Source organism: Coregonus clupeaformis, chromosome 7 (assembly GCF_020615455.1).
Source record: "Coregonus clupeaformis isolate EN_2021a chromosome 7, ASM2061545v1, whole genome shotgun sequence".
Classification (NCBI taxonomy): domain Eukaryota; kingdom Metazoa; phylum Chordata; class Actinopteri; order Salmoniformes; family Salmonidae; genus Coregonus; species Coregonus clupeaformis.
Window position 1 is genome coordinate 31,227,133 of NC_059198.1, and position 12,712 is coordinate 31,239,844.

At 41.0% G+C, this 12,712-nt stretch overlaps 1 protein-coding gene across 1 annotated transcript; it reads right to left on the reverse strand.

Annotated features, from left to right (window-relative positions):
• Positions 1-4,138: 4,138 nt before the first annotated feature.
• Positions 4,139-11,601, reverse strand: LOC121569727 (cathepsin D-like). The gene is made up of 9 exons (XM_041880881.2): positions 11,231-11,601; positions 10,649-10,829; positions 10,282-10,405; positions 7,356-7,474; positions 6,896-7,095; positions 6,004-6,126; positions 5,535-5,679; positions 5,188-5,286; positions 4,139-4,939 (listed from the first exon to the last, which is right to left on the reverse strand). The coding sequence occupies exons 1-9, from the start codon at positions 11,296-11,298 to the stop codon at positions 4,778-4,780; spliced, it is 1,221 nt and encodes a 406-aa protein (XP_041736815.1). The 5' UTR covers positions 11,299-11,601; the 3' UTR covers positions 4,139-4,777.
• Between the last annotated feature and the right edge of the window lie 1,111 nt (positions 11,602-12,712).

Sequence of the window (12,712 nt, forward strand, 5' to 3'; positions counted from 1 at the left end):
TATGGCATTGGCATGGCAAGGCTAGAAGAGTTATATGGGACCTGGCTACACTTTGCCTACTCTACCACTCAAACTGTGTAAATGGATAGAATGTAATGTTGACAATGTGAGCCGCCCTGAAAGCAAATAAATTGTGTTAAGACTGAAATCTTGACATTCTTGAGTTTAAAAAAGAACATGTTGGAGCAGTTATTTGCCCCACTGGGTTTAAAAAAAATAAAAAATGGTAAAGAGTTGACATTTTGGTTAAATTCCGTTCAAGTTGCAGTTATATTTCAGAAATTGTAGCAATCTTTGCAAGGGTGGAAGCACCCACTATAAGGCCTGACGTAAAAATCACATAACCTCGTATCTTCATGGTATTTAAGTTGCGGATGATATGTGTTTTCTAGGACTCCTCCCACAAGTTGTTGCCTGTTGAATTAAAGAATGAATGTTGAGAAATAACTATATACTTTTATGTTAGGAATGTGTGCTGTTTGCATGAGAAAATTAATCATACATTGGGTTATTGTTACACACCTGTGTAGTGTCTGTTTATGACGTCAAATATGTCTTGTGACATTTAAGATGAAATACTTGACCTATGTGTTCATTCATCGGTCTGTGTTATGTAAAACTGGTTGTTGCATACCTTGTATGAAACACATCTGCCATGACATTCTCCCACTCATAACACAAAATGGATGGTGTGCATTTGCAAATTAAACTTGGTGATAGTTGGGATGTTATGCTGAGAGCAAATTGATCAAAAACAGAGCAGCTCGGTTGCTGTGGAAAACTAACTTGTTTCCAGTTGAACATAAAGTATTTGTCAATTTGGCATTCAGGTCTGATCTTGCTTCAGCAGCCCCTTCTGGTATAAAGGTAACTGTTTCTCAGTCATGATACAATCATGATACATTGCCTTCAGAAAGCATTCATACCGCTTGACTTCCACATTTTGTTGTGTTCCAGCCTGAATTCAAAATGGATTACAGTGCTATAAAAAAGTATTTGGCCCCTTTCTAATTTTCTCTACTTTTGCATATTTGTGATACTGAATGTTATCAGATCTTCAACCAAAACCTAATATTAGATAAAGGGAACATACGTGAACAAATAACACAACAATTACATACTTAATTCATTTATTTAGTATGTAATTGTGTTATTTGTTCACTTATGTTCCCTTTATCTAATATTAGGTTTTGGTTGAAGATCTGATAACATTCAGTATCACAAATATGCAAAAGTAGAGAAAATTAGAAAGGGGGCAAATACTTTTTCATAGCACTGTACATATATTTTGTTCTCACCCATTTACAGACAATACCCCATAAATGACAAAGTGAAAACATCTTTTTAGAAAAAGAAATTGGTGAATTTATTGAAAATGAAATACAGAAATATGTAATTTACATAAGTATTCACACCCCTTAGTCAATACATCTTAGAATCACTTGGCAGCGACTATAACTGTGAGTCTTTCTGGGTAAGTCACTAAGAGCTTTGCACAACTGGATTGTACAATATTTGGACATTCTTTTTTTAAATTCTTCAAGCTCTGTCAAGTTGGTTGTTGATCATTGCTAGACAGCCATTTTCAAGTCTTGCCATAGATTTCCAAGCCAATATAAGTCAAAACTAACTAGACCACTCCGTAACATTCGATGTCGTCTTGGTAAGCAACTCCAGTGTATATTTGGCTTTGTGTTTTAGGTTATTGTTCTGCTGAAAGGTGTATTTGTCTCCCAGTGTATGGTGGAAAGCAGACTGAACCAGGTTTTCCTCTAGGATTTTGCCTGTGCTTAGCTCTATTCCGTTTCTTTTTTATCCTAAATAAAACTCCCTAGTCCTTGCCAATGACAAGCAGACCCATAACACGACGCAGCCACCACCATGCTTGAAAATATGAAGAGTGGTACTCGGCGACGTGTTGTTGGATTTGCGCCAAACATAACGCTTTGTATTCAGGACATAAAGGTAATTTATTTTCCAATTTTTTTGCAGTTTTACTTCAGTGCCTTATTGCAAACAGGATGCATGTTTTGAAATATTTGTATTCTGTACAGGCTTCCTTCTTTTCACTCTGTGCCTCATGGTGAAGTCCCTGAGTGGTTTCCTTCCTCTCCGGCAACTGAGTTAGGAAGGACACCTGTATCTTTGTAGTGACTGGGTATATTGATACACCATCCAAAGTATAATAACTTCACCATGCTCAAAAGGCATATTCAATGTCTGCTTAAAAAAAAATCCATCTACCAATAGGTGCCCTTCTTTGCGAGGTATTGGAAAACCTCCCTGGTCTTTGTGGTTGAATCTGTTTGAAATTCACATCTTGACTGAGGGACCTTGCAAATAATTGTATGTGTGGGGTACAGAGATGAGGTCATTAAAAAATAATGTTAAACACTATTATTGTACACAGTGAGTACATGCAACTTATGTGACTTGTTAAGCACATTTTACTCCTTTACTTATTTAGGCTTGCCATAACTAAGGGGTTGAATACTTATTGACTCAAGACATTTCAGCTTTTCATTTTTAATTCGGGCTGTAACACAAAATGTGGAAAAAGTCGAGCGGTGTGAATACTTTCTCAAGGCACTGTATATCGTCTTCTGTCTTGTCATGGTGCGGCTCATTTCTCAAAGAGCTTCTTTGGCAGAGGAGAACCTGTGGGCTACGTTCCGATATCCACTTCATCAGACCACTTAGTTAGAATGCATGCCCAGCCCTATACATTGCTTCATTCTTAGTGGTATGTTAGTATGGATATTGGAACAAAGGTGTGTTCAGTTTAGAGAGACGTTTCTCTTATTATTTATGATAGTTCCATTAACTTTACTCTTACAGACACGGGTGGGTAGGTATTTATTAGGTATTCAACTTGGTGCTCATTGTGTGCATTTAAGGGCTCTGGTCAACTCCATTGACATACAAGATCAACCCACATTGAAAGACAGCCAGGGTTAATCTGGTGTTGACCGAGTTGATGTCCAGCAGACAGGCAGGGATTTAAACCAGGTCAGGTGGCAGCTATAACCATCCCATGCAAAGATATCCAGTTTCAATCACAAGCCGCCTTCTTCAAGAGTGTTATACAAAGATAATGCATCTTTATTCCTAAATCATCACTTTTCTCATCAGTGATTGATTTTATTTTCCCAATTACCACAATATTGTCTCACACAGGTAGGTAGTGTATTCTGGTAGAAGTGGAGGGTGTGCTTGGTACAGTAGTGCATTATACAAGAAAATCTTCGACATGTAATGGAGACAGTTTAGTATTTTAGTATTTATTGTACATTTGTAACCAAAAAAGCAGAGTATTTATGTTTGCAATGCTACCACCACAACCATACGTAGTGTTCTGAATAAGTGCTTCATTCTGGATGTACTGATATTAATGGCTCAATCCATGATGGGACTTCCTATAAAGAGGATATTTTTGTGTGCAGATTTGTCTTCCTTTATTTGCAGACCTGACTTAAGCTACAAACATTTCTGTGCGGTTGTTGGTCATTTTGCCACGGAAGTTATGAAGCCCAAAGTAGACAACTACCTCTACCTTGTGGATTTCAGCCTAGTGACGATGTGCTTGCAATGTATGTTTTTTTTCTTCTATTTAATTGTAGCTTTGGAACCGAATGGTACACAGCCCTTTGTATACTCCAATAATAAATGTTGCAGCAGATGTTTCTCGTGGTTGTTTTTCTGTGTACATTTAAAAAAGAGTAAGTCATTTCAAATCATGAGGCTTGTAGGGAAAATAATCTTTGGGTAGGATACAGCAGCAGGTGCAGCAACAGGTAGCTGGCTGCTGGCAGAGATGGAAATTAAGCTAGCCTGAGGCTAGTACTTTACAGACCAAGCTAGTAGAAATTGTTCCAACTAGTCGGTAAGTGACATTTCGTCAAGTTAAAAATGGCTTGCAATAGATTGAAACCGGCTAGTAAATCTGGTCTACTAACCCAGATGACCAGTGCCTAAAATCCTTAAATTCAATCCCTACACCTGTAAGAGTTAAACATGAAAGGGTGGGGTTGTGACGTTTGGTTGGGTCAATTTCCTTCCCTGCACTTGTATAGCTTCTTTGAGGGCACTTAACTCTAAGGGTGTCTGCAGAAGCATACAACTACTACCATATGTTTCATCCTGGATAAGAATGAAATTTAATAAAATGTAAATCAGTTAGAATCACTTGATGCTGTAATGCATGAACATTTTATTTAGGCAATAACAGAAGCATCATGGTATACTGTACCCTGGTCCGTAGTTACTCACTGGACATCATTGTTTTTGTTAAATCAACCTGAGTTTAATTTACATTGATATGCATTCAGTAATCTGCTTTCCAAAAACAAAAAAGTAATACAACAGTGCAGAAAAGAGACAGTATCACTTTGTCATCATACAAAACACCAAGCTGAAATGCCTACAGCAGCTCATATCAGTTTCGATCTGCAACCATTTATTAATTATTCGCCAAACTCACATGGCAACACTTAGTCTTCAAATAAAATTTTAAAAACACAGCCCCCAAAAAAGTCACAAGAAGCAAAACAGGCAAAGACAAGGAACCAATCAAAGGTGCCCCTTTGGAGTTTCTTTTTGGGGGGTTTGTTCATTTTGGTGGTGTTTTTCCTCTTATAATTCAGCATGATCTGTGGGGATTTGAGAGGTACTAGCTCCACCTTGGTTTGGTAGGACCACTATATTGCTTATACCTATCAAATCTTTTCAGATCTCCACAAGTGGCTATGGGGTGGGGAATAGGGGTTGTTTCTCCCCTCTACTGGGCGGGGGCGAACCCCAAGCGGTCTGAGTCTCTGTCAAACACGCTGTAGTAGCGTCCAATGAACACATCTCCCAGGATCCACAGCGGTCCAGCCGGAGGAGGGATGTCCATGGCCATGAAGCCTGACAGACAGATTTTCAGACCCATCTGGGACTCCTGCAGCACATATGGGAGAAGCTTTGAATGATTTGTCACACTTCAACTTAACTACAACCTCTATTCAACTCATCTAGAGGTATGTCCACAGAATTAAATAGATAATACATTTCAAGATATAGTAAAATATATCTATGCATGCGAACTGATTAACCGTTTAATTCATGCTGATTGAAGTTGTCAAATTTCGGACTATTTTCTACTGGCAAGCAGGCCACAGTGAACACTGGTCAGGAGGTGTAATTTACCTTCAGGATATAGTCGTCTCCAGTCAAGTTGAACATCTTCCCTCCCAGGTTGAATGCGATGACGGGAAGAGATGGAACCTTCTTGCAGTCAATCCAATACTGAGAGGGAGTAAAGGGGAAAAAAACAAGGTAAAAAGTTACAAATAACTGCATGTACTTCACAAAACGTAACTTCTGTCACTACAATACAAATGAACACGACTGAGATTACAAGAAAATAGAGCCTTACTGTGCATGATCGAAATCTTTTGTTGACCATTCAGGAGAACTAAAAGAGGTTGGAACTGAAAGAATGTACTTGTATGCTACAACAGGTAGACATTTAGTCTACAGACTCCTCTACCTACCTCTCCCATCAGTAGAGGCAAGGCTCCGATGGCTTTGTGCAGTGCCCGGACCTCCTCCACAGGCCCGGTGATGAGGGACGTTCCCGTGTCAACAATCGCCTGGCAACTGGCCTTGCACAGCGTCAGTTGGTTGCCCACTTCCACACTGCAGAGCACCAATTTGCTGTGATCACTCAAGACATAATTATCCTTAACTACTTCTGTGTGCGATTTTAAAAAAATGATTGGTTCAAGGACATGCATCTGATGTAATAGAAGCAATTACTGGTACCATGAATGTCTTTGATTTTTTTTATTTACATGAAGATTGCCATTTTTCCATTCACTATAATGGGGGATCCTGTTTTCTGGAAACCGCATGCTATACTCCGTCGGCCTTGAACTTCATGGCTTCAATGAGGGGGCAGTCGTTCTCCCCTGGTATGGATATTATAATAGAGCATGTGTAGATGAGAACCAAGTTGCTTACCTGCTCATCTCGATCTGCCAATAAGCCTTGCGTGTGACATTGACATAGTGCAGGTCTCCAGTGTAGTGCAGTGGGTCCGTGCCGCCCAGCATCAGCTCTCCTCCTACAGCAGCTAATGGATCTCTGAGGAACAGGATATCAAAGGGGTTACAAATTATAGATAAATCTACTAGGGTGCACTGGAAGAGGGTCTTGATCGTCAATCTAATATCAGATGAGAAAATGTATCATTGCCTCAACCCCATTGAAGCTAGTGACGACACAAGAATACAAGTTGTACAAGTTATGAAAATGAATTTAATTAACCTGTGGTTTATGTTCATAGATTTTGCCCAAAAAAAAGGAAGCAATTTTAAAGCTGCAATATGTAACCTTTTGGGTGAGCCGACCAAATTCACAGAAATGTGAGTTATACATGTCATTCTTATTGAAAACAAGTCTAAGAAGCAGTAGATATGTTCTGTGTGCGCTATTTTTTGCTTCCCATTCTTGTTTTTGCGTCTTTTACTTTCAGTTTTGTACACCAGCGTCAAACAGCTGAAAATACTATATTTGGGGTAAAATTGAAAATATATTTCACAGCAGTTTAGAATTGTACAATGATTCTCTACACTATAACGTGCTTGTTGTCACAAACTGAAATAAGGGTAACTATTTCAGTTTCTTGTTTCTGAGGAAATATGACAGCAAATGTAGTTAAAGAATTTCAGGATAACAGGAGCTCAAAATATCCCAGTTCAAATACAAGAAACTCCTTTCAGTTGACCTCCAACAGTAAACAGGACTGTTTAAAACATTTTTTTTTAACAAATCACAAGTCAACAAACCACACAACCTACAGCCCTCAGTAGGAATGTATTCAAAAAAGGTAAAATCCCTAAAACCAACCAACCTGCTAATATAGAAGGAAAATATGTTCTGAGGCAACAGTTTGGCAGCCATGGCGGTGTCAAACACAGGGGTTATCTTGTCGACAGATATGGTAGGGTAGCCCATGCCCAGCACCCCATCAAAGCGTGCCACTGCAAACGTGATGCCAGGTTGCTTCACGGCCTCACCAAACTGTTGACCAGCGACCTGCATGCCAGCCAACTGAGAGAGGGATGGAATGAAGAACAGGAAGTGTGAGGTACAAATCAGACTGTTCTTGAACACTAAAACAGTGAGGTTTACAGACAATAGACAGAGTAAGGAATGGTATGCAGACTATGCTCCACATTCCATCACGTAAAATGGACAGTGGTAAAATTACACAAAAATGCTGTGGATTTGCCCACTTAAATTAGGAATGCAAATGAACAATGGAAAATGTGTGTGTGTGTGTGTGTACACACACAGAACAGTCCACTTACAGAGACAGTGTCCCCACTGATGAACCCAGACAAGCTGCCTCTGCCATACTGGATGGAGAACGTTGTGCCATTCTGAACGTATGTGCTCGACTTCTTGGAGTTATAACGATGGTGGAGCCCTAAGCAGAGGTGTACATAAAGTTGACAACTTTATCTCAGGTTTGATAAATGGCATTCATTTTCATACAAAACAAACATCTCTCATGATGCCTTAAAAATATGATTATGACTTCGAGTACAGCATGCCAAAACATGGAAGAGCAAAAAGCTATTTGCAACTTTGGCTTTTGCACCCATCTCATGATTATATGATAGGAGACTCAGCAGATAGTAAAACCATATAATGTTATGAGTGAAGCCACGGGAAGTAGTTTGGGGAGGAGGGGGGGTTGGGGGCGATACAAAAATAATAATATGGCCGCGCTGAAGACATCCATATTGCTGGCTAATACAGGACTAGTAAAGGCCCAATGCACTTGTGTGAAGAAAAAAAAAAGCATACTTTTTCGTATTGGTGCCCCGTGGGAATCGAACCCACAACCCTAGTGTTGCAAGCACCATGCTCTACCAACTGCGCCACATTATCACAAACCACTTGATGTCTCAATGTACTCAATTACTGTATTGTGCATTGTTTTTCGTGATGGAAAGTCTACAGGTACAAACCTAGATGACCAGCCAATGTACAATACATTAATGTACATTTACATTAAAGTGGTTCGTAAGGATGGTAAATTAATACTGCACAAAAAGTGGTTGTTTTCCATGTTACTTGATCAAGAAAAATATTTAAAATGTATGTGGATGTTTTGAGTCTTTGCCCATAACGTTGCATCTTTTGATGTACAGTACCAGTCAAAAGTTTGGACACACCTACTCATGCAAGGGTTTTTCTTTATTTTTACTATTTTCTAGAAAATAGTAAAAATGGTCCCGCAGATGAAGAAGCTGGATGTGGAGGTCCTGGGCTGGCGTGGTTTCACGTGGCTATTTTTACTATTTTTTACTATTTTCTAGAAAATAGTAAAAATAAAGAAAAACCCTTGAATGAGTAGGTGTGTCCAAACTTTTTACCAGTAGTGTAAGTATTCAAACCCTTTACTCAGTACTTTGTTGAAGCACCTTTGGCAGTGATTACAGCCTTGAGTCTTCTTGGGTATGAAGCTACAAGCTTGGCACACCTGTATTTGGGGAGTTTCTCACATTCTTCAGTGCAGATCCTCTCGAGCTCTGTCAGGTTGGATGGGGAGCGTTGCTGCACAGCTATTTTCATGTCTCTCCAGAGATGTTTGATCGGGTTCAAGTCCGGGCTCTGGCTGGGCCACTCAAGGACATTCAGAGACTTGTCCCGAAGCCACTCCTACGTTGTCTTGGCTGTGTGCTTAGGGTCATTGTCCTGTTGGAAGGTGAACCTTCGCCCCAGTCTGAGGTCCTGGGCAGGTTTTCATCAAGGATCTCTTTACTTTGCTCTGTTCATCTTTGCCTCGATCCTAACTAGTCTCCCAGTCCCTGCCGCTGAAAAATATCCCCACAGCATGATGCTTCACCGTAGGGATTACATTTTAGTCATTTAGCAGATGCTCTTATCCAGAGCGACTTACAGTTAGTGCATACATTTTTCATACTGGCCCCCCGTGGGAATCAAACCCACAACCCTGGCGTTGCAAGCGCCATGCTCTACCAACTGAGCTACAGGACGTGAGGATTATGCCACTAAAATGTGTAGTTGCGTCAAGTTTTGAAGGAGCGTGCAATTGGCATTCTGACTGCAGGAATTAATGTTAATTTCTCTACCATAAGCCACCTCCACGTCCTTTTATAGAATTTGGCAGTACATCCAACCAGCTTCACAACAGCAGGCCACGTGAAACCACGCCAGCCCAGGACCTCCACATCCAGCTTCTTCATCTGCGGGACCATCTGAGACCAGCCACCCGGACAACTGATGAAACTGTGGGTTTGCACAAAAAGAATTCCTGCACAAACTGTCAGAAACCGTCTCAGGGAAGTTAATCTGCGTGCTTGCCGTCCTCACCAGGGTCTTGACCTGACTGCAGTTCGGCGTTGTAACCGACTTCAGTGGGCAAATGTTGACCTTCGATGGCCACTGGCACGCTGGAGAATTGTGCTCTTCACAGATGAATCCCAGTTTCAACTGTACCGGGTAGACGGCAGATAGCGTGTATGGCATCGTGTAGGTGAGCGGTTTGCTGATATCAACGTTGTGAACAGAGTTCCCCATGGTGGCGGTGGGGTTATGGTCTGGGCAGGCATAAGCTACGGACAACAAATACATTTCATCGATGGCAGTTTGAATGCACAGAGATACCGTGACGAGATCCTGAGGCCCATTGTCGTGCCATTCATCCAACGCCATCACCTCACGTTTCAGCATGATAATGCATGGCCCTATGTCGCAAGGATCTGTACACAATTCCTGGAAGCTGAAAATGTCCCGGTTCTTCCATGGCCTGCACACTCAGACATGTCACCCATTGAGCATGTTTGGGATGCTCTGGATCAACAATGTGTTCCAGTTCCTGCCAATATCCAGCAACTTGGCACAACCATTGAAGAGGTGTGGGACAACGTTCCACAGGCCACAATCAACTCAATGCACTGTATGAGGCAAATGGTGGTCACACCAGATACTGACTGGTTTTCTGATCCACGTCCCTACCTTTTAAGGTATCTGTGACAAACAGATGCACTGTGATGTGAAATCCATAGATTAGGGTTTAATTTATTTAACTTGACTGATTTCCTTATATGAACTGTAATACAGTAAAATCGTTAAGTTTATATTTTTGTTCAGTGTGTATTTTTTATTATTCATATATTATTATTTAATTTTTTATTACTCTCAGCACCCCTACTTCCCGTGGCTATGTTGAAGTGCAGTGAAGGCAATAATAGACTGACTCACAGCATGCAATATCCAGGAAGGAGCAGTGAATGGAGGGCACCCATAGGTTGGAGGAGCCGGTGTCAAACAGCACAGTAAAGTCCTGGGGTGGTGTGCCTATGCTGATCACCCCATAGTACTGAGCCTGTAGAGAGATTTGATACCAACACCACATTCATATGATAAATACATAGGCCTAAGTCTATACTACAGTTCTCTTCTAACTCCTGGGGAGAGAGATACACTGAACGTGCAAGCTTTTATTCAACCAAATCACACACCTGAAAAAACTAAGTGTGATTATATATATATATCTTTACTTATTATTGCTTCAGTCAGCCTAGAACAAGATAGAGTTAACCCAAACCTAGTGACAATATCCACTTACATCCATGAAGTTGGTGAGTCTCTCAACTGGCACTTTCGGTCTCTGAGTGGTTGCTGGTACGGATGGTGGTGTGACAGCTCCTGCAACACCAACGGTCTTGGCCATGTCCTGGAGTTGTTCAAAGCTCATCCCATTGTCACTCATCAGGCGGCGCATACTGCGCGTCTTGTGGAGGGGAATTCTAAGGCCAATTTTGTATGATAACGAAAAGAGAGTCTATCTGTGATAATTTGTTTAACGAATAATTCAGAACTGGTGCGCTCTGTGTTCTACTGATGTTCCCATACATTTACGAGCAGCTTGGTTCTATTTTACTACAGAAATGCTTCGTTATTATGTACAATCTATGTTAACTCGAATGCAAACTTTAGGAGATAGGTGTGTGCACCAAAATTGGAACTACGTGCCTAAACAAACATGCATGTAAAATTGGCAATAATAATAATAACCTAATGTCAGGAAATTAAACTACCTCAGAGAACGGTTACAGCCTAGCCTATTCGACACTGATCACGGGATAGCGCAAGAATAAATACTCGCGTTATTCAAAACCTTCCCAAGCAACTGACGAAAATATTTTACCTTATAATAGCAGAGCTGTGCGCTATCAACAGCGCGATGGTTATAGACAATATTTGAAGACACTTCATATTCTTCTTTGATAAACCAACTGGATGGTGAGTTCTTTCACTTTAGGAATTAATCTTGGATGTCCAAATTGTTCGTTCACAGAAGACGGAACACTCAATCAAATCTACGCACTAATACGCACTAAACTCAGTTATATCCGTACACCTTTCGGTGATTTCCGTACACACTCGCTTTTCTTCACTCGGTCCAATCCTGATTGGTGACAGTACATAAATTAGATGGTTTTATTTGCTTGAATAGTATCCATCATTTTAATTGGTCAGTGCAATCTCGAAAACTTTGGACGTCTGGGGTGAACGTTTTTTTTTTTTGTCCAAACACTCCACGGTTCATTCAAATTATATAAGCTTGTTGACTGATTATTTGAATCAGCTGTGTAGTGCTAGGGCAAAAACCAAAACTTGCACCCCTTGGGGTCCAGATGACTGAGTTTGGGAATCCCTGCCCTAACCATGTTAAAGTTCGACTTCAATGGGGAATGGACGTTCCAAGGACCCCAGATTGCACGGACAATTTAAAATCAGACATCGTACTACAGTATATGCACATGACAAGTAGCTGTCGCAGGATCACGAGATACATGGAGAAGGGTCTGATTGCGGCCCCCAATTCGGGGCGTTGCTGCATCAGCAGGAACTCCTCTTAAAGAGCGACTGCCTTTAAAAAGCAACGAATCCCTTTGAAAACGGACTCAGGCATCGATATATTAATAATAATAAAATATAATATGCCATTTAGCAGACGCTTTTATCCAAAGCGACTTACAGTCATGCGTGCATACATTTTTGTGTATGGGTGGTCCCGGGGATCGAACCCACTACCTTGGCGTTACAAGCGCCGTGCTCTACCAGTTGAGCTACAGAGGACCACAACGATGCACGCATGACTGATATGAGTCAGAAAAAGTTTGGAACATCCGTGTGTCACAACTGGTAAATTAAGGTTGGGTTTTTATTTGACATTTTCAATTTGCCCACTAACAACAATAATAATAATAATAAGGTGCATTAAAAAATAAAAAGAAGAAGAATAAAAACAATCCAAAACACATTACATAGAGCGCACACAACAATCAAAGCTATAGCAATCAAAGCTATAGGTGTCGCCAGATCCGGAGGACATGAGAACAGAATTAGCAGAGGTCCTTGAGCTGTGCCTTAAAGGAGGACAGCTGCAGGAGGACAGAGACTCTGTAGCCCTAATAGTGTCTGTAAGTGCGTTCCAACAACTGCGGAGCGGCGCAACTGAAAGCTCTGTCACCCATAGTTTTTAGTCTGCTGCAGGGCTACTGAAGGGAGACGAACCTGGAGGAGCGAAGGGTGCGTTTGAGGCAGGAGCTCAGACAGGTACTTCGGTCCAGACTTGTGGATAGCTTGGTAGGTGCAAACCAGGATTTTGTAATCGATGCGTGAG